At 37.1% G+C, this 27,580-nt stretch overlaps 1 protein-coding gene across 1 annotated transcript; it reads left to right on the top strand.

Moving 5' to 3' along the window:
• Positions 1-1,565: 1,565 nt before the first annotated feature.
• Positions 1,566-8,014, top strand: LOC139872133 (protein ACCUMULATION AND REPLICATION OF CHLOROPLASTS 3, chloroplastic-like). The gene is made up of 16 exons (XM_071859953.1): positions 1,566-1,925; positions 2,116-2,168; positions 2,928-2,992; positions 3,177-3,311; positions 3,544-3,592; positions 3,745-3,857; positions 3,931-4,002; positions 4,120-4,230; positions 4,332-4,513; positions 4,602-4,844; positions 4,938-4,993; positions 5,360-5,709; positions 6,724-6,828; positions 7,112-7,249; positions 7,329-7,495; positions 7,614-8,014. The coding sequence occupies exons 1-16, from the start codon at positions 1,612-1,614 to the stop codon at positions 7,684-7,686; spliced, it is 2,226 nt and encodes a 741-aa protein (XP_071716054.1). The 5' UTR covers positions 1,566-1,611; the 3' UTR covers positions 7,687-8,014.
• The last annotated feature ends 19,566 nt before the right edge of the window (positions 8,015-27,580 follow it).

Raw genomic sequence — 27,580 nt, 5'->3', positions numbered from 1 at the left:
GATATATGTTTTTCGTTCATTGAACCTGCTTACGAGTTTTAAAAGCAAGATTTTCAATCCTAAAAGAGATGGCTCCTTATTCATTCCCGGTTCAAAGAAACGTTGTAATTGCTTGTTTGCGATACATAATTTTATTAGAAAGTGAAATATTCCAGGTGAGCTTTTTCTGAAATGTGACGAGCATGATGAAGAGAATGAAGGTGGTGAAGATGTAGAAGAACATGCAGAAAGTGGGGAAGACGAACCCGAATCACAATAGGATGCTCAAAGTACATAATACATGTCAAATTTGCATGATGAAATTGCAAGCAATATATAATTGAACTTGAGTGTGTACCTATTATTTTTTCGAAAGTAATTTATGCAAGTAATTAGTGGTAAACTAGTAAATCTTTTGATTATTTTGATGTAAGAAATATGTCTTATGTAGATCATGTATAAATGTTGATCGAATAGCCACTTTTAGGATTGTGAATTATGTGTTTATAGATAGATGTGAAGTATGGTTGAGCTATAAAGTGTTTTATTTGTTAAAATATTGTAGGACCCAAACAACGCACGTGATTAAGCAAAATCACCCACTCAAAATGACAAATAAAAGTCATATGCGAAGATTAAAAGAAAACACGATATAACGTGGTTATATATAATCAATGTGATTACTTTAATTCACGGATCAAATAAGAGAGTATATTATTGATAAATTTCGTGCACACAAGTTATGGAATACATAAGGTATATTTATAGTACATAAAAGAGTCAAAAACCAAAGATAACGAGAAGTCCAAAATCAATTTCTCCCCGTCTGAAGAGTTTCCCAATACGGGAGACTTTTCTTCCTATGCGGGAGCACGTTCTCAACACTTCTCCATACCATATGGGAGCCACCTCCCTATAATGAAAACTTTCTCCCTATATGAAAGACTCTTCAACAACATCAATTTTGACTTGTAATAATTTTCTTTACCATCCAACATTATTCTCAAGTGAGGATTCATATTTATATCATTTTTTTTAAGTCAATCAGTTTTGCCTTTTAAATAAATCAATATTCCATTCATTTAGTAAAGAGGATATAGTCATTTTTATCATTCTAACATTTTTATTTGGCACAATAAATAAACAAAATTATTCATTTTCATATTACTCCATTTGGTTAATCTATATCCATTTTGCCATACAATATAATAAGCCCTTAATTTATTTGAAGCTCTTCTTAAAAAAAAAACTGTCAACACATTCTTTAATTTTTGAAATAGGTCAAAGTTAAGAAGACGATGTTACGAGTCTTCATTGTTTTGTTAGATGGTGGTTGTGTTGTTTAGGCCTCGATGCCTTTATTTGTATTCGTGTATTCGTTTATTCGAGTTTTCATTGTTTTGATGAGGTTCTCGTAGTTTTATAAGTCAGTTTTTAGCAAAAAAAAAAAAAAAAAAAAAAAAAAAAGATGTTACAACAAAGTTATATTATTAGCCCTCTAACAAATCCAAATAATCATATTTAGTCCCTTAAACAGTCAAACTTCTCAATTCCTGGTCGCAAAAGCTATCTGAAAGTGGAGGGAGGATACGACTGGTTCTGCTTCTTCTTCTTCACTCCCCTTTCATCTCCATGGAACTACCATTAACAACCACCATTAATATTTCACGAAAACTATCATCACCTTCACTATACCCAAACCCTAACTCTTCATTCAATCTCTGTTACAAATTGCGTTACCACCTTCCTTATAAACTGAGCCCTAATTCAAAACAGCCGTTCCGAATTGACTATAAACATTCATCTCATTCACAACAATTCAACCGTGACACGAATCTATGGAGCGAACCTGAAATTGTCGAAGTAATTGGCATTGGAAGTCGGAAGGATTCTGTTCTCGATTTCTGCTTGCGTTCCCCCTTCATTTCACCACTGTTACGCTTCTGGTATATACAATTTGTATATATATATATATCTACATTCTACATATCTATTTATATATTTTTGTTGTGGTTAACCAGTTGTTGATCTGATGAAACAGTGTGTGTTATTTAGCTGTAAATTGACCTTAGTTTTTTTTGTTAACACATATCATGTATTATATTTATATCTAATAATCTATATCTGATGGAGCAGGAATATCATTGTGGAAGAAACGCGTAAGGTGCAGTTACATCAACGGCTACTCGGTAATAATCAGATCTTGTTTATTTACTTTTATTATATACACTGATATGTCTCTAGATTCCAGTTGCAACATTTGTATCAAATTTGAATTATCGAAGCAAGATCATGAAAAGCGCTTAAGCGCAAGTGCAATTAGAGATTTTGTGTTTGTGTGTGTGTGTGTTGTATATCTCTTTTGGTAAACGAGAACCTTAAGCACTGCAAAATGACGTGTTAATTCATATGTGATTAAGTCTACTCCTATGTGAAAATAGGTACAGGCTCAAATGTGGATATAAAAATAGTTGAAATACATTAGTGGCGTTTAATTTATATGCTAATTTATCAAATTACATGTAAATGAGTCAAGTAACGTGGTTTTAATACGTTTTTTTTTGTGATTCTTTAACCTCTATTCTATTCTCAACCTTGTTTAGCTCTTCTTCCTATACTAGTAGTGGTGACTAACAGTTTATTGTCGAGTCACACATTTTATTTACTTTAGTTATGTTTGTAGCTACATATATTTTAGTTATGTTTGCACCTGTTTTGCATATCATAAGTCATAAGTAACATTTTTAACCATTTGTGTTTGAATAACTGAAAAAGTTTGTTTATATAGTGGAGTGAACTTCAAGATCTTTGTGGGTCTGATTATTGACTACTTATTTTGTTCTTCTAATTTTCCATGGACATTGTACTAATTTTTGCCCTGTAGTGAAATTCATACCAGTTTGTGATTTTGATCTCGTTACTGAGTACATTTGATGTTTATTTTGTAGATAGCACTAAAACTGTTGTTGAAGATCCAGTAGCCATGGAGTCATGTTCGAAAGCGGTTATACTTGTTTGTACATTCCTTAACTCTTACCTATGTGAAACTGTTTAAAATAATAATGCTACACTTCAAAATAAAGTCATTTGCATTCTTACTAATGAAAATAGTAGATTAAAAGACAATTGTATAGTTCGTATATGCACGTATAATGTTATATATGCTTTTATGTATATCTTCTTCTTTGTTGCTCTAGGTGGCTGGAGCATCTTATGGATCAGATCTTACTACAGTGCATAGTATATTGAAAGCAATAAAGCTTGCAAATGGGTTTGTTGTTATAATCATACTGAAGCCTTTCAGATTTGAAGGACGAAGACGTCAAGATGAGGTTTGGGATTACATTATTGAGTTTTACAGCTTCTTATTCCAACATCAATAACATTAACATGTTCTTTGTTTATTCCACATTTAGCTGGCAATTGGTGCATAGTAATTGTAGCTTTACATAGTATCCAATTTGGATAAATATCATTAACAGATACAGTTCATCACATATTTTACTCATGTCGGTTATTTCAATTTGATTAGGTGAATAATGCAAAGATTTTCTTTATCTGCAGGTGAACGACTTGCTTACTAAACTTGAGGGGCTTACAGATTTCTGTATAAGTGAGTATCGTTTATTAAATTTCATGACATGGGTCTCTATTGAACATCATGTTTTAGTAGCTATCTACTCTCTTTAATTTAACATCTGCTTTGTAATAATTTAATAGTTAAAGTTAATGAAATATAGGCTAATTTTCCCTTCTGAACTGCAGTGGTTGATGCTGATGCACTTTTAGAAAAAGACCTTGTAACTTTAGACGAAGCGTTGCAGATTGCAAATAATGCTGTTTTGATGGCTTTAAATGCAGTCTCTATTCTGACATCTGTAAGTTCTCTAACCTTTTTCGAATTTACAGATGCTTTTTGTTTTGTTGACTTATCGATTCTATTACTGACAGGAGTGCAACAAAGTATATCTGGATATTCCACATGAGAGTATGAAAGAACTTGGAGTTACAGACCTTAAAAAGGTATGTGTTATCACTTTATGAATGATGAATGATCCTTTTTTGTAGAAATTTAAAATCTTTCTGTGTGATATATTTTGAAATTTAGATGTTTCTTGTGTTGAATATCATCATTGTCAGATTTTAGGAAGCTATAAGGAGGCAAGAATTGGATATGGGGTTGGCCATGATATTGAAGCTTCGGTTGTTCAAGCCATTTATGATTGCCCTTTCCTTGGCTCAGGTTTAAAGGTTCGTTGACTAGAAATACATTATTTGGCTATATTTATTTCGTTGTATGTGTAATATATTTTTATATGTTTGTCATTTCTTTTAACTTTACAAAATTTCAGGACTTAAATGGAATTGTTATATTCATCATTGCGAGTTGCATTGCCATCGACGTTAATGATGTGGATGGCATTCTGTGCAATCTTCGTCAAGTTGCAGAATGGGATGGGGACATCATAACTTCAGTAGTTTGTGAACCAGATATGCAACCTGGTTCAATCGCAACAACCATATTCACTATCGGGTAATTGCATATATAGTAAGCCAATAGAAGTCTCATTATGTTTCTTGACTTCTTTATCTAACATTTACTTGGCAATTGTTTTCTTCAGTTCTATAAATATAATGCCCGAGTTGCCTAAAAGAGATGGCATATTTTCGAAACTTGCCCAAACTTTTCCTTCCATTTTCAACCTTTTGAAGCCACCTTCGTTGGATAGTACACTATCTTCTTTGCGCATGAAACCAGAGAATGAAAACTCAAATGTAAAGGTTTCTGTTGAAGGTTTCTATAGTTGGTCTTCAGAACTTCAATCTGTATTGAGCAATGCTACTGATGCTAGATCTTTCTCGAGGTTCGTACTCTTGTTTGAAAGATAACTATATTATTGTTACTCTTTGTCATCTTCAATGTTTGGAATAACTTTATCGATCTTATTCCCTTTTAGGGATGATGGTGTTGCTGAAATTCCGGAAGACACCTTGTACAATGAATCATCTGAAGGTAAGATTACATAGTTGAGCTATAGTTTGATAGTAAAGGTGGCAAGATGGGCAGGTTGGGTTGACCCACCTACACTTTCTTTAAATTTTCAAACTTTTGTAAATAATTAATGCTTAATAATCTAAATCTTATACATAATCATTTTAGGAGGTCGTATGCAATGATAATATACTTTTGGCAACTTCATACCCATTTATCCCATTAACCTATAACCCCTTAATTGAACCATACGACTAGTGCAGTTGTCTGAGATAAAAGAACAACCAAAATCAAATCAGTTTATAACGAAATGGGTCAATATTGCCACCTTGTTGACAATGTGATTCTGTGTCAATTTAATAAGAAAGCTCAACTTAAATTTTCTAGGATCACTAACTTTTCAAAGGGAGCTGCTGATCAACCGAAAGCAAGGGTATCTTGTTGATGATGAATCAGCCAATGAGAGAGATGATGTTCTAATGATTGATCTCAACATCTATACACTTCCAGTTGGTGTAAAACCATCAGGAGACTTAAAAGATGGTCCCAACGGCTCACGGGTCATGCAGTCTTCAGAGGGAAACAGTGAAGTTGAAATGAAGGAAACTCAGTTTTCTGTAAGTGTGCCGTTTGATGAATCAACTGATGCTAGTTTGAAAGCACCCATGGATCTCATCGGAAACGCTTCTTCACGTAAGAAAAATGGAAGACTTTCTGCTCGTGCAGCATCTATGTTGGTTAGTACCATCTAATTTTCATGTATTTTGTCAATGAATATTAATATTAATTATAAAGGAATATGTTGGTCAGTTCTTTTTAACCAACTTCAGGAAACATAATTTATTAGCTTATGCATTTCCGCATAAAGATAAACTGATACTTTTTATTGTTTGTCACTGGGTTATGCATCGTGAGTTGAGTAGGTTAACAATCCTGGTCAAACTTCACAAGAAGTCTCAGGTTTAAACCTCATTAGCAACATATCTTGGGTGGCCATGGAAGGGTCGGAAATGGTCACGGGATAACATGGTTAGGCCGCTTACATCCGAGTAAAAACACTCACCCTCCCCATAGCATGAACAGAGAAAACCTTATTCATTTAACAATCCTGGTCAACACTTTTGTACTCTAATGATTTTGATGGCATCTGCGAATGATTAATATAATTCTAGCATTTGTTGTTTGCCATGATAAATTAGGAGTATCAGATAACTGTTTAGGAGTATCAGATAAAATGGTAAAAGAATGGTATCAGATAAAACGATGCAGTTTTACATTTTAACTGTTTAGAAGTATCAGATAAAATGGTAAAAAAAAATTCTGTCAACCATTTTCTAGAAGGACTAATTGCATCCAAAGGTAACTAACTTTATTCTGATATATATGTTATGTACCCTTTTCAAATTTAAGGTAACTTCTAGTTACCAGTTAAAATGATGTGGCGCCTCCGTAACTTTTGAGCATATTAGATTTTTATAAAAACATGGCACCTGAAAGTGGTTATCTTAGTTCATTATGAAACATTGATGGGGTTTTCTCTGGGCTATCAATTAAGTTGGTCACCGAAAACCGAATCACCACAGGCTTCTGTACCTTATGAAATTTCCACTTTTGTAAACGTTGAACGGTACTGTAAATTTTCACGAGTGAAGTATATGTAAATATATGCATGACCGAATTGATGTTTTAGTGGTTTCACATGTTTAGGAATACAGTGCTGATCTTCTAACAGAACGTTTATTCTTATTTAGGAATCTGAGCGTGAATCACAAAAGAAGTGGAGTCCTGTAGTGGAGATAAACTATCGCGGAGGGATATATGTGGGACGGTGCCAGGGAGGTCTTCCTGAAGGGAAGGTGCTTATTCTAGCCCATATTCATGTGAAAGTTACTAAATGTTTTGTCATTGTATATTGAAGTTAGAGGTTGCAGTTTTAAACCATTTACTTATAAATGGGTCGATTCAGGGTTAGCTTAATTTATGACAGTTCAAATGAGTAAAAATAGACTAAAAAGAAGTGGGTCAAACATATAAAAAGTTAGCCACAAGTAGTGTTCATGCATCAAACCTGAACTGTGGATAATTCTTTATTTTTTATTCTTACATCCATGTTTTTTTTTTTTTTTTTTTAATTAACAGGGCCGTTTGTCACTGAGTAATGGAAGCATGTATGATGGGTTGTGGCGGTACGGTAAGAGATCTGGATTGGGTACGTTTTGCTTCAGCAACGGGGATATATATCGTGGGTCTTGGAGGGATGATGTTATGCATGGGAAGGTAAGAATAAAATACGTCCACGTTTGTCTATTTGCAATATCCAGTTGTTAATGTGAAATTATTTATTATTATTATTTAGGGTTGGTTTTACTTTCACACGGGAGATAGGTGGTTTGTTAATTTCTGGAAGGGAAAGGCAAATGGAGAAGGGCGTTTCTATTCAACGAACGGTGATATCTTTTTTGGCCATTTCAAAAATGGATGGCGAGATGGGACTTTTATGTGTATTGATGTCAGTGGGTCAAGGTTTGTGTTCATTTATATTTTATATGTAAATTGATAACACCATCCTTCATGACTTTTGGTGTTCTATTTTATTATTTTCTTGTTTATCAATAGTATGTTCTTTTTTTTTGCTTTATAGGTATGTTGAGATTTGGGATGAAGGTGTTATAGTGAGCCGTAAGCAGTTGGAGTCTGATGATAATGCTGGATAAACCTTACTTCATGTTAACATTCATTATTATCGTTGTGGAGTTTATGCACATTACCAACGAAATTGCACATGGAAGGTGCATGTTCACTGTTCAGAGAGGTAGATAATTTTGACTTCATCTGCTTGTATGTATATATGTACGTATCAACAAATAATATTTTGCTCTAGATCAGTCAATTTATTATTCCGTGTGCTCTATAAATTTATTGTATATGCAGAGTTGGAGACTAAATCTTGTAACGTTCTATAGCTATGTAGTCCTGATGACTATTGATCTGTTAGTTTTGTGCGGTTTGTGTTTTTTTAAGGAGAAAGTACATATTACCCAAGTTGGCAAATATTGATTATTGAAATAGACGAAATGTTAGTTTCTATATAATACCATTGTGAGTTTGACATGAAATGTGGTATATTAGTGAGGTCATGATGCTTATAAAAACACTAGCCAAGTATTAATAGCTACTTTTCATGCGTGAAACTTTTGGTACCGCAAGTGAAATAAGAATAGCAGGGGTAGGTTTCATGGCCTAGAAGACAAGTTGGATTAGCAAATACTTATTCATGATTCAATTCATTCGGGCAAATGTGTTCAATTGGTTGAAATGTGTAGCAACCAACCGCAACTTTATGGAAAAGGTCTGAATTTGTCACAGACGACCCTATGAAATAGACGACCGAATATAAAGTTAGCACTGGCAGTAGTGAAGCCAATTGATAGAGGTGAAGGATACGAGAAAGAGAGGTATGGCTTTTGGTTGTGCGGGTCAAGTAGAAGAATTTGTTAAAGGGTAAAAGAGTGAGTGCATACAAATCTTCATACTCTTAATGAATACGTGAAGTAGTCGATTCTGTGCTTCGCTACTAGGAGAGTCGCTAGCTTGCTTCATTATATTATATAAACGGTAGCTTCCACGCCCGTCCTGTCCTACTGAAATAGATGTGAATGATCGTGACAGCTCTTAAAATCGTATTCAGTCTGATTAGATATGTCACTGAAAGAAAGTGATTCTGTTCCCTTTATTTTTTTTAGGATTCCGAGGATGGGCCAGCCCATTTGGACCCTATTCACCTCTTTGGGCTTCTATTGAATCGAGAAAAAGGTTTGATTGTCCATCTTTTTGATAACCTGTCTTTCTCATCCCATTCAATGAAGGACTTTTAAATTTTAACTCCCATTTACGATTAATGAAGGAATGCATACCAAATATGAATATGTATGGAGTAATACATAGCAGCTAGCCAACAATTAGTTCTCATAAAGTCACCAAACATACACCTTTTCCGATTGATTTGCCTACAAATCAGTTAAAGGTAAAAGAGCGCTCATAAAATTTGAAAGTTCTTCAAACATACACCTTTTCCGATTGATTTGCCTACAAATCCGATTGATTTACATAAATATCCACTATCCAAATTGATAACATCCATAAAAATAGTGCACTAATTAGTTGTATAGTATTACTTAATAGTTTTGGTAGAAGTATCTGTTGGGTTTATAATTGGGTATCCAAATATGAGAAATCTTTAGTCCAAACTTAAGCTCAACAATTAGGCCTATATGCAAGTTTGACTTAGTCTTGTATATTAGGGCATATATATATACGCAAGTTGTTGCCACTTTGGTCATTCAGGAGAGTGGAGAGAGATTAAGAAAAAGAGTGAAAACCCAAACTCTCGTCTACACTTACAGCAGCTCAGAAAATTGACGATCGCCGGAGATCCGATCGTTGAATATTCACCATTTTTGGATAGCGTGTTCCTGACATCTGGGCCAAGGTTTTCAACCGTTGAATTTGTCTAAAAAGGTCTGTAGCTCGATTTACAGTAGGTCAAACAACAGCAGTTTTTGGGGTAGTAATGTTCCTCTTTTGTCATTAATTATTTCGTATACTTGTTGATTGTTCTTGTTCAAGAGTATGATGATGTTGTATGCCTCTAGTTGATCTAGAGAAGAAATATTTTATTGCTCTCTTGTTGGTGATAGTGGAATTTAAGTGCCCTACGGGTCCCACGATTTTTTACTCTCGATTTTGAGAGGTTTTTCACGTAAAAAGCTCGTGTCTTTGTGTTTGCTCAATTATCCTTTAGTTTGTTGATTTGGGGCTGATTTGAATTGCATTTGGTATAATTTATTTGTTAGCATCCTCACGGTTTCATACAGGCCGGGAAAGGTTTGTCAAACGGATTTTTGTTTTCGCTTTGTAGATTGCCCGTTGTGACTTATATTCCCATCAAATTGATATCAAGAGATAGGTTATTTGATTTGACTTGTGTGAAAGATGGAGGCTAATACAAGTAAAATGATTAATTTAAATGATTCAAATTATCATATTTGGAAAGGTAAAAATGGAAGATCTTTTTTATGTGAAAGATTATTATTTACCTGTTTTTACCGAGGGTATGCTTGAGGGTAAGTCTGATGCTCAATGGAAAATTTTGCATAGACAAGTAAGTGGGTATATTCGGCAGTGGGTTGATGATAATGTTGTGAACCATATCAGCGGGGAGAATGATGCTAAAGCCTTATGGAAAAAGCTTGAACAGTTATATGAACGAAAGACTGTGAATAACAAGTTGTTCTTAATTAAGCAACTGATGGCTTTGAAGTATCATGATGGGACTCCTATTACAGATCACCTGAATGCATTTCAGGGTATTATAAATCAGCTTGCAGGAATGAGTATCAAGTTTGAGGATGAGGTTCAAGGCCTTTGGTTACTTGGTACATTACTGGATTCTTGGGAGACTTTTAGGACATCATTGTCCAACTCTGCACCTGATGGTACTATCACCATGGAATTGGATAAGGGTAGTCTGTTGAATGAATTGGTCACAGAAATGCGGGGGAGACATCATAGTAGAGGTCAGGGTAAGAGAGGCAATCATCGTAGCTGCTCAAGCAAAGTTAAATTTGCTAATGTTGAGTGTTATAATTGTCATGAAAAGCGGTACACAAAGTATTATTGTCCAAAGTTGAAGCACGAGAAGAAAAATGAAAATTATATGAATAAACAAAAGAAAAGTGATGGTGGTGATGATAAGGTTGAAGTTAATGCTATCACAGATGAGTTATTTGTTTGTATTGATTATGATATGATCAATCATACTCATGATGACATAAGTTGGATTGTTGATAGTGGTGCTACATGTCATGTTGCAATATGTAGAGACCACTACTCATCTTACACTCCGGGTGCCAATGGGGCTTTGCCTCATTGGTCACCATGTTAACATGGTGTTCGAGGAGACCAAGGGTTCGAGTCTCGGGGGGGGGGGGGGGGGGGGGATTTTCGTGAATTAACTCTAACCACTAACATTGCCTTTCAAAAAAAAAAAAAAAAAAAAAAAAAAAAAAAAAATCTTACACTCCGGGTGACTATGAATTTGCTAGGATGGGTAATGTTGGGTTATCAAAAATCGTTGGTATTGGAGATGTTTGTTTGAACTTTGACAAGGGGATGGAGTTGGTTTTGCGTAATTTAAAACATGTTGAACTTTGACAAGGGGATGGAGTTGGTTTTGCGTAATTTAAAACATGTTCCGGATATGAGACTTAATGTCATTTCAACAGGAATTCTTGATGATGATGGTTATCATAACGATTTTCGTAATGGTTTTTGGAAACTAACTCTTGGTTCTTTGATAGTGGGAAGAGGAAAGAAAGACTCAAGATTATACATTACGCTTCCGAAGATTCTTCAGAACATTGTTAACGCTGTAGACAATGTTTGTGACGCCGCGTACAAAACCATCTTGTACGATTCGTCAACAACAGGATCTTCACACGGTCAAACACTATATGCTGTTTGAAAACCAGTTTGCATTCATAAAAAGATAGCGTTTTACAAAAGATAACATGCATACTACGAATAGGAGCATAAACATAAGTATTTGACCCTAAGGTTGTTACAAAGCCATTGTTTGAAATTAACATAAACTACGAATGCAACAGAAAAGTTCCATGAATGAGACATCTCTAGTAATGCAGCGAATAACTAATACAGCAGGTCCTTAACAGAAAGACATCAAATCTAACAGCTGAAGCAAGAAACCTCTAGGCACCTAAAAAATACACGCTTAAAAGTCAACACGAATGTTGGTGAGCTATAGTTTAAATTGTAACAGTAACGTAAGGTAGGCCACGAGATTTCAGTGTAACAAAACAGTATGAAAAGTATATGTATAACCGTGGGCACCCGGTAACTAGACTTAACATTTATAACCCCCTGAAAGTACACTTGGCGAGTGCCTATGTTCACGAAGTATTAAACACCCGTTAAATGCTAGCGCGACTAGCCCGAGTGGGGATGTCAAACCCTATGGATCCATATCTAAGATTCGCGTTCACCGGTTCAAAAACCAATGACTAAACGTTACCGTGCTAAGGGGAATGTTTATGCCGTTGTATAACCCACACACATATAAAGTTTAAGTACTCATGCCTAGTATGTAAAACGTAAAAAGTGCATGTATTCTCAGTCCCAAAATAATTAAAGTAAAAAGGGATGCTATAACTCACAGTGATAAAAGCGGTAAAGTCGGTAATGAAAGTACGCAAGTAGTAAGTCGGTCCGAAAGGTCGTCAACCTAAATCAAGGGTTACTAGGTCAGTAGGTTGTCTTTATAAATTCTAATAGTGCATAAAATAAGTTTAAGTGTCATCATCATCATCATTCATCATCATAAAAGCTAAGTAAGTTTGACAAGAATAGAGATTGAAACAATAGGCTGACTTCGGTCAGCTGCTACGACCTCTACGTAAATCGAAAAGACACATAGTCAGTGGCTATGTCTCCGTATATGAGTCCCCTAATCTCTGACCAATTTTCAGAACCTAACTCATCTTCGTTTGACCGTGGCGACGGTTTAAGTGCGAGTAGGTCAGAAATTTCAGCACAACGTTAATAGGGTGTAGTGACTCTCGGAGGGCCATAAATCCTAAACCGTAACTTGGATTAAGACGAGGCCTAAATGTAAAATCATCTACTCAAACCGAACTAACTGAAAATCAACTTTCCAGTAGCCCAGGTGGCCTGATCAGATACTAAAATCAGTGGACAAGTGCTCCGGTGGGGTTCTTGGTGCTTGATGCTCATCACGGTTCTCATCCTTGATGCTTATAGCTTCAAGTGTACAACTCGTTGATGGTTTAGCATCACTTTTGACCAAGATTCTACCATCAATACACAATATGTTAAGACCAAGTGGTAACACAACTCATTTAAGAGTCTTAGATGGATGATGAACCAAGGTTACATCATATCCTTAGTCTTAACACAAATACAAGTCCTATTTACAAACAAAGTTACAAACTTTACTTCAATCAAACAAGTATGAGCACAATCTAAGTCAAATGAGGTGATGGAACCCTAAGCTAGAGAGCTTGGATCCTATTCACACAAGTTACAAGGTTGCAAAGCTAGAAAGCTTGAACCTTTATTGTTCTTGAAGATCTTGAAGCATAAAGCTTGGATCTTTAAGTTTCATGAAGACCATAAACACAAGTTTTGATCTTTATAACAAAACAACAAGATCATAAGCTAGAAAACTTAGATCCAACAACAAGATATGAAGATTCAAGCTAGAAAGCTTGCATCTTGGTTGTTCTTGAAGATCTTGAAGCATAAAGCTTGGATCTTTAAGATACATGAAGATTACAAACACAAGTTTGAATCTTTATAACAAAATAACAAGATTAAAGTAAGAAAAATATAGATCTACAAAGTTGGTGAAGATTCAAAGCTAGAAAGCTTGAATCTTCCATGTTCTTGAAGGATTCATGCTTGTGTCAACAAGATATAATCAAGATCAAGGCTAAAGAGCTTGATCTTCCATGATGATGATGTTCATGAATTAGAAAGGAAGAAAGGAAGAAGAACAATTAAATACTTACAAGTTTCTAGAGTGAGAAAGACTAGAAAGAAGATAGGAGAATAAGTGTGTGTGAAATACAAATGGAAGCAAGTGTAAAATGAGAGGAATATGGCTAGTATTTATAGGCTAATTTTGACATGGATTGGTGAGGTGGAGGGGCCTTATGGCCGTGATTTTCAAAGGGGGAGGAGGGGGGGGGGACAAAATCTTGCTTTTTGATTAGTGGTTGTCTAAAGTAGGTACTTATGCTAGGATCCCATGTAACATTATGGATAATCCTTATCCAAATGCTAGTATGACTCATCTAATTAAATGGGTATTTATTTTATTTATTATGGGTCACTAGTAAATAATACTTGGGCTAATTAATTGGGCCACTAGCTAGTGTAGGGTGGGCTTAAGTCCAACAAGGTAGAAAGTCCAACAAGAATAACTATTAAGCTTAATTAAATTCCTACGCGTAATTAAGCATCCAAAAACCCAGGTAATTATTATTATAAAATAATACTGTAATTAATATTTTGCAGTCATAATATTCCGATTACGACAAAAGTCAAACGTGCGCGCAGTTCGCGGTTTATTCGAAGCGTTAAGTAACGCTAACGGTTATAAAGGCTTCCGTTGAACAAGTTAAGTATCCTACGTACTCTAAGGCACGTTTTAACATATAATTGGAAGTAAACCACGTATATCAAGTTTCCAGAGTATAAAGTAACACAGTACGCATAAAATCGCATTTTCGCAAAAATACAAGGCACAAAAGCAAGTCGAAAAGTCGGGTCGTTACAATGTTGAATCTAGTGATTTGTGGCATAAAAGACTTGGCCACATGAGTGAAAAGGGGAAGTCTATCTTGTTTAAGAAGAATGTGTTGTAGGGTGTTAATGATATTAATTTGAGTAAGTGCTCTCATTGTTTGGCAGGGAAACATACCAGAGTTGTGTTTAAGAGTCATTCTCTTTTTCGAATGGAGAGCGTACTTGACCTAGTACATTCGAATGTTTGTGGGCCTATGAAGATTAGGACACTTGATGGATGTTCCTACTTTGTTACATTCATTGATGATCATTCCAGGAAGGTGTTGTCACACCCCCAAATAGGGCCTGAGGTATTTGTGACTAATTATATCAAATCACAGTTGTATAAACGAGAACGACTCTATATGAGACGTTTTATTGAGTTTTGCAGCGAAAGATAAATAGATTACATTGTATTTAGAATATTAAATGTCTTTGATTGATATGATATGTAATGAAGACTCCAAGCATAGCAAGCAATCATCATCAAAGCAGCAGATATACAGCGGAAGCAATATTTAAGTATCTGAGAATAAACATGCTTAAAAAGTCAACACGAGGTTGAGTGAGTTCATAGGTTTATTATAAATCAATAGTTCAGTATAGTATTAGACCACAAGATTTTAGTTTAAAGTTGATTGATACCCATCATATCAATATAAAAGAATTGCTGTAGTTTGTAATATCGCGACTAAACAGAATTTTGCCCCGAGACACCTTGAACAGTCAGTGTCAGTTTGAATCATTATTATGTAACCAAAGACCAGAGGTCAAATGATTAGAGACGTTACTCTCAATAGCGCTATTCATAATAACTAAGTTTGCATTCACCAAGCAATTAACGATATTACGGCAGGGATTTAGCATGACAAAGCACGTATTCAGCATAAAAGTTTGAGTACTTGTGTCTAACATGTAAAACAGATATAAAAGTTGCGCATGTATTCTCAGCCCAAAAGTATAGATAAAAAGGGAGCAATGAAAACTCACGATACTGTATTTTGCAGTAAAAATACATATGACGGTATTGAACAAATGCAGAGTTGTCCTCGGTTTCACGAACCTATATCGTTTGGATATTTATTGTGACGCCCCGTACAAAACCATCGTGTACGAATCATCAACAACATGATCATTACAAGGTTAAGTACTATATGCGTTTTCGAAAAGAGTTTGCATTCATAAATAAAGTGATGTCTAATCCAACATCGAATGTTTTACAATCCCAAAAGCATGCTTCACTAAGTAGAAGCAAATAATAAGTGTATGTGACCACAATGGTCGTTACAAGTCATAGTTCAAAAGTACTAAAGTTAGAATGCAAGGTAAAGTAGTTCATGCGATGACAACTCTAAGCAGCGGGTGTCTACAGCACGACTAGTACACAGCGGAAGCTAACCTCAAGCACCTGAGAAAAACATGCTTAAAAACGTCAACACAAAGGTTGGTGAGCTATAGTTTAAGTATAACAGTAAGTAAGGTAGGCCACGAGATTTCAGTGCTACAAAGAGCGTTTCAAAACAGTATGATAAAGTATATGTTAACCGTGGGCACTTGGTAACTAACTTAACGTTTATACCCCCTGAAAGTACACTTGGCAAGTGCGTATGTTTACGAAGTATTAAACACTCGTTAAATGCTAGCACTACTAGCCCGAGTGGGGATGTCAAACCCTATGGATCCATATCTAAGATTCGCGTTCACGGTTCAAAAACCAATGATTAAACGTTACCGAGCTAAAGGGAATGTTTATGCCGTTGTATAACCCACACATATATAAGTTTAAGTACTCGTGCCTAGTATGTAAAACATAAAATCCGCATGTATTCTCAGTTCCCAAAACAAGTTAAAGTAAAAAGGGAATGCTATAACTCACAATGATAATGTAGTCGTAAAGTCGGTCCGGTAAAGGTGTGCTAGTAAACGGTCCGAAGGTCCTCAACCTAAGGCAAATAATACTAAGTCAGTAAATCGTCTTAATAGGTTTAAAAGTATGTATTTAAGGTCTTAAGGGTCATCATCATTCATCATTAAACAAAAGGCGTAAGGTAGGTTTCGTTTATGAAAGTAGTTTAAAACAAAGTCTGAATTCAGTCAGTCACCACGGCCTCTACCCTTACTGAATTAAGGTGAGACCTGTGGCCATGGCTCCGTCTATGAGTCCCTTAAGTGTGGTAAAATTTACAGAAGCAAAATCGTCTTGGTTTGACCGTGGCGACGGTCTAAGTGCGAGTAGGTCAGAAATTTCTGCACAACGTTAAAGGACATAGTGACGATCGGAGGGCCATAAATCCTAAACCGTAACTCGGATTAAGACGAGTCCTATATCAAAAGTTATCTACTAGAAAAGTTCTATCTAAAAATAATGGTTAGAACAGCCCAGGTCTGCTGGTATGTTACAGAAACAGCAGGTCAGTAGGTTTTGGACAGAAACAGTAAGTTTAAAAGGGTTCCGGTGGTCTTGGTGTTTGATGTTCATCATGGTTCTCATCCTTGATGCATATAGCTTCAAGTGTACAACTAATGAGTGTGTTTACGTCATCTTAACCAAGTCTTGACCATCATAACACTAGTGAAAGTCAAAAACATGAAGCACAACTCACTTAAGAGTTGCATGTAGTTTGATGAACCAAAGTTACATCAAAGTCTTAGGTTTGACACTTACATGAACTATAATAGAAATATTGAACTCTAAACTTGAAAATAAACTAACTAATCAAGATCTTAAGATGTAGAACATAGTTCTTTAGTTAGATCTTGAAGATCCAAGACCCAAAAGTCTAGATCAAGCATAAGTATACAAAGTTGTTTTTAAAGAAAACTTATTTGTGTGTCTTTGAACTTTCAAAGTTAACTTTTAGTTCAAGATTAATGAGATCAAAGTTAACTAGTAACATTTGACCAATAATAACATAAATCATGAAATTAAAGTGCAAGTAAATGAAGTAAATAGCTAAGTAAACAAGTAATTAAGTTCATGGTTTGCATACTTTAAAGATTCAAGCCTAAGCTTGATCTTTAAGAAAGTAAACTTGAAGTTTACTTCATGAATCACAAGTATGCTTTCAACACATGAACTTTGATCTTTTGACATAATGTAGGTAGAACATAACTAGAAAGTTAGTTCTTGTATGTTCTTGGAAATACAAGATTAATATGAAGAATCAAACTAGAAAGTTTATTCTTGTAACATGAAAGTAAGTAACAACAATTAACAAGACAAGTAGTTAAACAAAATCAAGAACAAGTAACAATCAATAAATGATGATGATGGATGATTTAGGATTCGGTTTTGTTTGATGAAAAAGAAGAGAAATGAAGTTCATAATACTTACAAACTTGAGAGAAAAGAGAGAAAAGTTGAAGTGCAAGTTGAAGTGTGTTTGTGTTTGAATGAGAGAATGAATGAGAAGTAATGAAAAATGAAAAACAAAAACACCCTTATGGGTCTCCAAACCGACGGTTTAGGGGTTCAAGGGGGGAAGAGGAGTTGTTTGTTGGTTACTTGAATGTTAAAGTTCAAAAGGTGTGGATAAAAGATGTAGTTGCATGGGGATTAAGAGAACTAGATTCCATTTGCATGTAACTAACTAGTTACCATTCAAATTAATACTTACAAGTGTAACATGGGCTAGTTTACCCATTAACATAAGTAGGGTGGGCTTGGAAGCCCAAGTTCAACTAATTAACAATTAAACCCAATTAAAGCCCAAGTAACTAACTAACAACCTTAGTTAATTAAAATGATTAATAAAACTTAATCATGAATGCAAATAATATCTAGAAATATCATTCGTGCAAGTACCGGGTGTCACAAAGACGTTTCGGGCACTTAAAAGTCAAGTACGGGCAATCATAGCAACATGTAAATGTAATAACATACATTCGTTTAATCACACGTATTAATAATAGTAATTATTAATAAATAAACGTTGGAAATTCCAGGGTCGTTACATTACCCACCTGTTAAAGAAAATTTCGTCCCGAAATTTAAGCTAAGGTAGATGGAGGAGTCGGGAAAAGGTGAGGATACTTCCTCATCATTTGATCCTCTCGCTCCCAAGTAAACTCAGGTCCTCGTTTGGCATTCCATCGCACTCGGACGATCGGAATCTTGTTACGTTTCAAAGTTTTGATCTCACGATCCATAATTTCCACAGGTTCTTCCACAAAGTGAAGTTTGTCGTCAATCGTAAGTTCCTCAAGTGGTATGATAAGTTCCGGTGCAGCAAGACACTTCTTCAAGTTTGACACATGGAAGGTAGGATGAACTGAGCTCAATTGCGCTGGTAGATCCAAACGGTAAGCAACGGGTCCAACACGTTCCAAGATTTCAAAAGGACCAATGTATCGTGGGTTTAACTTCCCACGTTTTCCAAAACGGATCACACCTTTCCAAGGTGCAACCTTCAACATAACACGATCACCAACGTTGAATTCAAAGTCTTTACGTTTAAGATCAGCATAACTCTTTTGACGATCGCGGGTAGTCTTAAGTCTCGCTTGTATCTGAGAAATCTTCTCCGTCGTTTCGTGGACTACCTCGGGTCCGGTGATTTTCTTTTCGCCTACTTCGGCCCAACAAATAGGAGATCGGCACTTACGGCCATACAATGCTTCGAAAGGTGCCGCATTAATGCTAGAGTGATAACTGTTGTTGTACGAGAATTCGGCGAGTGGCAAATGCCTTTCCCAGGCCTTTCCGAAATCAATGACACATGCACGCAGCATGTCTTCCAAGGTCTGAATCGTTCGCTCACTTTGCCCGTCAGTCTGTGGATGATATGCAGTGCTCATGTCGAGACGAGTTCCCATGGCTTCTTGCAAGGAACGCCAAAATCTAGAAGCAAAATGGGGATCGCGATCGGAGATGATCGATAAAGGTACACCATGACGAGATACAACCTCCTTGATGTATAACTGAGCAAGTCTCTCCATTGTATCAGTTTCCTTCATCGCTAGAAAGTGTGCAGATTTGGTAAGGCGGTCAACAATAACCCAAATAGTATCGTATCCGCCCACCGTCTTTGGTAGCTTAGTAATGAAATCCATTGTTATCCTTTCCCACTTCCATTGTGGGATTTCCGGCTGTTGAAGTAACCCAGAAGGTCTCTGATGTTCGGCCTTAACTTTCGAACAAGTCAAACACTTCCCAACATAAGTTGCAACGTCCTTCTTAAGATTCGGCCACCAATACTGTTCTTTAAGGTCGTGGTACATTTTGCATGCTCCAGGGTGAATCGAATATCTCGATTTGTGTGCCTCATCAAGTATCAGGTTTCGTAGATCTCCATAAAAAGGTACCCAAATTCTTCCGGCATAACATCGGAGTCCAGACTCCCTAACCTCGAATCGAGAGACAAGTATGTTCAAATGTTGGTGAGATATGTTCTCCTCTTTGAGAGCCTCAACTAGGGCTACTCTGATCTGGTTGTTGAGGTTCGAATGAATGGTGATGCTCAGAGCCCTAACACGAAGAGGTGTCATCCTCTCCTTTCGGCTTAAAGCGTCAGCTACCACATTGGCCTTGCCAGGGTGATAACGGAGTTCACAATCGTAGTCGTTGAGCATCTCAATCCATCGACGCTGTCTCATATTCAATTGCTTCTGATCAAAGATGTGCTGGAGACTCTTGTGATCGGTGAAGATAGTGCTCTTAGTTCCATTCAAATAGTGTCTCCACAATTTGAGAGCAAAGACAACGGCTCCAAGTTCAAGATCGTGCATAGTGTAGTTCCGCTCGTGAATCTTCAATTGGCGGGAGGCATAGGCAATAACCTTTGATCGTTACATCAGTACACAACCAAAACCACTCTTCGATGCATCACAATAAACAACAAAGTCGTCACTGACCTCAGGAAGTGATAGGATAGGTGTGGTGGTCAACTTCTTCTTCAAGGTTTGGAATGCTGACTTGTGTGCGGGTTCCCAAATGAACTTCTTACCCTTGTGAGTCATCGCGGTCAAAGGACGTGCAATTAGAGAAAATCCTTCGATGAATCTTCGGTAGTAACCGGCGAGACCTAGGAATTGGCGAATATGAGTAGGAGTAGTGGGGGTCTCCCACTTGCTGATGGCTTCAATCTTGGTGGGATCAACTTTGATACCCTGGTCGCTCACAACATGACCCAGAAACTGTACTTCCTTCAACCAAAATTAGCACTTGGAGAATTTGGCGTAAAGTTGCTCTTGTCTTAAGAGTTCAAGTACTAATCGGAGGTGTTGCTCATGTTCTTCTTCGCTTTTAGAGTAGATGAGGATATCATCTATGAAGACGATAACAAACTTGTCCAAGTAAGGCTTGCAGACACGATTCATGAGGTCCATGAACACGGCAGGTGCATTTGTCAAACCGAATGGCATCACGAGAAACTCATAATGACCATAACGGGTCCTGAATGCAGTTTTCATCACGTCACTTTCCTTCACCCTCAGCTGGTGATATCCGGATCGCAAATCGATCTTTGAATAAACGCTCGATCCTTGTTGTTGATCAAAAAGATCATCAATTCGTGGAAGAGGATACCGATTCTTGATAGTCAATTTGTTGAGTTCACGGTAGTCGATACACATACGGAAGGATCCATCCTTCTTCTTCACAAACAACACAGGTGCGCCCCAAGGCGAGAAACTTGGTTGGATAAATCCACGGTCTAACAGCTCTTGTAGTTGACTCTATAATTCTTGCATCTCGGAAGGTGCGAGTCTATAAGGTGCGCGAGCTACAGGTGCAGCTCCTGGCACTAAGTCAATCTGAAACTCTACTGCTCTCTGCGGCGGTAATCCAGGCAATTCCTCTAGGAAGACATCGGAAAGTTCGTTCACAATTCGAACGTCGTTCACGCTCTTCACCTCAGTTTCTACCGCTTTCACATGTGCTAGGACAGCAAAACGTCCCTTCTTCATAATCTTTTGCGCTTTCACGCAACTAATGAGGTTCAACTTCGAGGTACATCTCTCTCCATAGATAACCAGTGGTTTGCCATCTCCTTGTGGTATGCGAAGTGCTTTATCTCCGCAGATTATATCGGCCTTTATCTTGCTCAACCAATCCATACCGACGATCACGTCAAAACTTCCCAGTTTGATAGGTATCAAATCAATTTCGAAATCTGCACCAACTATGTTGATAATAGCTCCACGACTAATATGGTCAACCTTTTCAAGTTTTCCATTTGCGACCTCGACAAGCATACTTTCTTTTAACGGGACTAATGACCAATTAATCTTATCGCAAAAATGTCTACATACAACTTCTATCCGCACTAGTATCAAACAAGACAGAAGCTAAAAGATTGTTGATTGTGAATATACCTGTCACCAAGTCGGGGTTATCGCGTGCATCCCTTGCATTAACATTAAAAGCTCTACCTCGCGGTGGTCCTCTGTCTTTTCACTTGTTTGGGCACGCATTTCTAAAATGGCCCGTCTGCCCGCATTCGTAGCACTTCTTCGGTCCATTGGTGTTTGGCTTCCCATTCAAAGTGGTGACCTTGCAGTCTTTCCCGATATGCCCAGCCCGTTGGCATTTCTCACAGACAACATTGCAATACCCAGTGTGGTGTTTGTGGCACCGTTTGCATTGTGGTAAGGTTCCTTTGTAGTTCGGGTTGGTGTTGGTGTTGTTGTTGGGATTAGGGTTTCCACCATTGTTGTGCCTCTTGGCGGGGGTTTAATCGTAGTTTCTCCCCCTGTTGTTGTTGTTGTTGTTGTTGTTGTTGTTGTTGTTGTTGTTGTTGTTGTTGTTGTTGTTGTTGTTGTTGTTGTTGTTGTTGTTGTTGTTGTGTTTGTTGTCCCATTTCCTCTTTTCACTACTACCGGCTTCAAACTTAGCCTTCTCTGGCTCATCAATAAGAATCTGATTCATGAGAGTACGCGCCATGCGCATTGCTTCGGGAACATTCGGTGGTTTGGATGAGGTGACATTTCCTTTGATGGACTTAGGGAGTCCCGAGAAGTATTTCTCAATGCGCTTGAATTCGGGGGTGACCATGGTCGGACACATCAGTGCTAACTCCAAAAACCTACGATTGTAACTGTTAAGGTCATTCCCTACGGCCTTCAACTGCATGAATTCAATTTCCATCTTCTGAATTTCGGTTCTCGGACAATACTCATCAATCATAGCCGCATTGAATTCCTCCCATGGCGTAGCATACGCCTCATCGATACCTTTCGCTTGATCTAACGTGTTCCACCACGTTAGCGCGCCGTCAGATAGCGTGCAAGATGCAAACTTGGTCTTATTGTCCTCCGAACAGTTGCTAACTCGGAATACCGATTCAAGTTTCTCGAACCATCTGGTGAGACCAACTGGTCCCTCGGTGCCGCTGAAGTTATGCGGTTTGCAGCTCTGGAATTCCTTGTATGTACACCCATTTCGAACGGGTGGAATAACCGGTGGTGGTGGCGGTGGAGCTTCGAGATTTCTTTCTGCTAGGGCTGCAGCGACCCGTTCGTTGATCATGTCCTCAATCTGGGCGACGGTAGGTGTGGATCTTCCGTTAGCCATGGTATTCTAAACAAAATTTTTGACTCAAGTCAAAATCCAGTATTCAAGTAGTAATAATACAGTATATAACAACCAACATAGAATCAAAACATCACATGTTATTAAATAATGCATCTAGGTACAAATAACACAGAATCATCGTACAGCAATGTAAATAGAACATCGTGCAAGAATTAAATAACGCAAAGTTCCATTCATTAATAATAATAAGTTTCATACATCTGAATAAGTTCGTACAATACATATGAAATACATGAAACTATATCTAGATTACATCATGAAATCTAAATACAAGGTCCTACGGTGAAGGCGAGCCAACTGCTCCTCGAGCTCAGTGAATCAAGCTCGGAGAGTCTCAATCTCTCTCATCAGTTCCTCGTTAGAGGGAGCTGGTGGGGCAGGCGGTGCAGGTGGGGCGGGTGGTGCGGGTGGTGCGGGTGGTGCCGGTGGTGCTGATGTAGATGGTCCGGCTTCGGATGTAGACGGTACGTCCCTAGATGTAAGTGGTCCGTATCTAAATCTAGGTGGTACGGTTCCAGGAATAGTCAATACGTAACGGGGAACCTTACGTATCCGTGGGTCGGTAGGGTATGGCACAACTCGTTTACGAGCAGTAACCCTACGACGATGGCCAAAAGCGTCAGTAAAAGCACGACCTCCATTCACCCCTGGAATGACGGTGCCGTCGAAACGGTACCGCTTCTTCGGCGGGGTGGAGGGTGCCTGAATAGTTCTATCAGCAGGATCCTCATCATCGCTGGAGTCATCTGATGATGAAGAATCGGCAGATGATGAGTCATCCGAATCGTGTAGTGGTGACACTGGTGGCTGAGCTGGTAATTCGAAGCGTCCAAAGGCGGCCAACATCTGTCTGTGTCTGCCTGGCGGAATCACGACTAAACGTCTGTCGGGAGTGCGTCGGCAAGGTGTGCGCATGTGGTTACGAAACGGCCCTTCCCCGAACTCCGCGGGGATCTCAATACCACCAATGCGGGGCTGTGACCTCGAGGGTCCGGGAGCAGACACTGGGGCAGGTGCACTAGTACCAGCTCTGGAAGTGGAAGCGCCGGGATCACTAGTGGGTGTCGGGGCTGGTGTATCGGCAGTAGCAGCAGCAGGTGTAGCAGTAGGTAGGGCGACGGGGTCTGAGTCTGTACTGCCCGAAATGCAAGCAGGTGGAACATCCGACATCTGAACAAGGAAAAATAAATTTTCCATGTCAGTATGTCATAAAGCAAGTAAATAATAGGCCAACAGTTTAAATCATGTATAACGGTAACTAGCATGGCAATAACAATAATTCGTATGAAAGTAGCATGCAATCGAAAGCAAGTAGCATCATGCAGTAGTGAAATCATGTAATAGCATATGGCATATAGCAGTAACAGTAAGCAGCAGCATGCAGTAAGTTCAGCAGAAACACATAAACTAGCAAGTTGTAGATTAGTCTTATTAGTGAATCCTACTCGGGTCGGTCTTAGACTCACTAATGTAACCTAATTCCCTACAACCAATGCTCTGATACCAAATGTGACGCCCCGTACAAAACCATCGTGTACGAATCATCAACAACAGGATCATTACAAGGTTAAGTACTATATGCATTTTCGAAAAGAGTTTGCATTCATAAATAAAGTGATGTCTAATCCAACATCGAATGTTTTACAATCCCAAAAGCATGCTTCACTAAGTAGAAGCAAATAATAAGTGTATGTGACCACAATGGTCGTTACAAGTCATAGTTCAAAAGTACTAAAGTTTGAATGCAAGGTAAAGTAGTTCATGCGATGACAACTCTAAGCAGCGGGTGTCTACAGCACGACTAGTACACAGCGGAAGCTAACCTCAAGCACCTGAGAAAAACATGCTTAAAAACGTCAACACAAAGGTTGGTGAGCTATAGTTTAAGTATAACAGTAAGTAAGGTAGGCCACGAGATTTCAGTGCTACAAAGAGCGTTTCAAAACAGTATGATAAAGTATATGTTAACCGTGGGCACTTGGTAACTAACTTAACGTTTATACCCCCTGAAAGTACACTTGGCAAGTGCGTATGTTTACGAAGTATTAAACACTCGTTAAATGCTAGCGCTACTAGCCCGAGTGGGGATGTCAAACCCTATGGATCCATATCTAAGATTCGCGTTCACGGTTCAAAAACCAATGATTAAACGTTACAGAGCTAAAGGGAATGTTTATGCCGTTGTATAACCCACACATATATAAGTTTAAGTACTCGTGCCTAGTATGTAAAACATAAAATCCGCATGTATTCTCAGTTCCCAAAACAAGTTAAAGTAAAAAGGGAATGCTATAACTCACAATGATAATGTAGTCGTAAAGTCGGTCCGGTAAAGGTGTGCTAGTAAACGGTCCGAAGGTCCTCAACCTAAGGGAAATAATAATAAGTCAGTAAATCGTCTTAATAGGTTTAAAAGTATGTATTTAAGATCTTAAGGGTCATCATCATTCATTATTAAACAAAAGGCGTAAGGTAGGTTTCGTTTATGAAAGTAGTTTAAAACAAAGTCTGACTTCAGTCAGTCACCTCGGCCTCTACCCTTACTGAATTAAGGTGAGACCAGTGGACATGGCTCCATCTATGAGTCCCTTAAGTGTGGTAAAATTTACAGAAGCAAACTCGTCTTGGTTTGACCGTGGCGACGGTCTAAGTGCGAGTAGGTCAGAAATTTGTGCACAACGTTAAAGGACATAGTGACGATCGGAGGGCCATAAATCCTAAACCGTAACTCGGATTAAGATGAGTCCTATATGAAAAGTTATCTAATCGAAAAGTTCTATCTAAAAATCATGGTTAGAACAGCCCAGGTCTGCTGGTCTGTTACAGAAACAGCAGGTCAGTAGGTTTTGGACAGAAACAGTAAGTTTAAAAGGGTTCCGGTGGTCTTGGTGTTTGATGTTCATCATGGTTCTCATCCTTGATGCATATAGCTTCAAGTGTACAACTCATGAGTGTGTTTACGTCATCTTAACCAAGTATTGACCATCATAACACTAGTGCAAGTGAAAGACATGAAGCACAACTCACTTAAGAGTTGCATGTTGTTTGATGAACCAAAGTTACATCAAAGTCTTAGGTTTGACACTTACATGAACTATAATAGAAATATTGAACTCTAAACTTGAAAATAAACTAACTAATCAAGATCTTAAGATGTAGAACATAGTTCTTTAGTTAGATCTTGAAGATCCAAGACCCAAAAGTCTAGATCAAGCATAAGTATACAAAGTTGTTTTTAAAGAAAACTTATTTGTGTGTCTTTGAACTTTCAAAGTTAACTTTTAGTTCAAGATTAATGAGATCAAAGTTAACTAGTAACATTTGACCAATAATAACATAAATCATGAAATTAAAGTGCAAGTAAATGAAGTAAATAGCTAAGTAAACAAGTAATTAAGTTCATGGTTTGCATACTTTAAAGATTCAAGCCTAAGCTTGATCTTTAAGAAAGTAAACTTGAAGTTTACTTCATGAATCACAAGTATGCTTTCAACACATGAACTTTGATCTTTTGACATAATGTATGTAGAACATAACTAGAAAGTTAGTTCTTGTATGTTCTTGGAAATACAAGATTAATATGAAGAATCAAACTAGAAAGTTTATTCTTGTAACATGAAAGTAAGTAACAACAATTAACAAGACAAGTAGTTAAACAAAATCAAGAACAAGCAACAATCAACAAATGATGATGATGGATGATTTAGGATTCGGTTTTGTTTGATGAAAAAGAAGAGAAATGAAGTTCATAATACTTACAAACTTGAGAGAAAAGAGAGAAAAGTTGAAGTGCAAGTTGAAGTGTGTTTGTGTTTGAATGAGAGAATGAATGAGAAGTAATGAAAAATGAAAAACAAAAACACCCTTATGGGTCTCCAAACCGACGGTTTAGGGGTTCAAGGGGGGAAGAGGAGTTGTTTGTTGGTTACTTGAATGTTAAAGTTCAAAAGGTGTGGATAAAAGATGTAGTTGCATGGGGATTAAGAGAACTAGATTCCATTTGCATGTAACTAACTAGTTACCATTCAAATTAATACTTACAAGTGTAACATGGGCTAGTTTACCCATTAACATAAGTAGGGTGGGCTTGGAAGCCCAAGTTCAACTAATTAACAATTAAACCCAATTAAAGCCCAAGTAACTAACTAACAACCTTAGTTAATTAAAATGATTAATAAAACTTAATCATGAATGCAAATAATATCTAGAAATATCATTCGTGCAAGTTCCGGGTGTCACAAAGACGTTTCGGGCACTTAAAAGTCAAGTACGGGCAATCATAGAAACATGTAAATGTAATAACATACATTCGTTTAATCACACGTATTAATAATAGTAATTATTAATAAATAAACGTTGGAAATTTCAGGGTCCTTACATTTATTAAAACACATAACTGTAATTGAATAAGTTTATATATATATAACTTATTAATTATATCATTTTTATATTAATAATATATATATGTCTCATATATTCTTTTTGTATATGAAAAATATTGATTTTTGTTATGTTAAATGTATTAAATATTTTTTTATATATATATATCATTTGCTTGTTAAAAATAGTAATTATAATGATACAAAAGTTATATTAATATTGGTAATAATAATAATAATAATACTTAATATTACTAAATAAGGTAATAATGTTTATATTAATAATAATAATAGTGATATTAATAACAATAC

Source organism: Rutidosis leptorrhynchoides, chromosome 10, assembly GCF_046630445.1.
Source record: "Rutidosis leptorrhynchoides isolate AG116_Rl617_1_P2 chromosome 10, CSIRO_AGI_Rlap_v1, whole genome shotgun sequence".
Lineage (NCBI taxonomy): Eukaryota > Viridiplantae > Streptophyta > Magnoliopsida > Asterales > Asteraceae > Rutidosis > Rutidosis leptorrhynchoides.
This window is presented reverse-complemented; position numbering and strand designations above follow the sequence as displayed.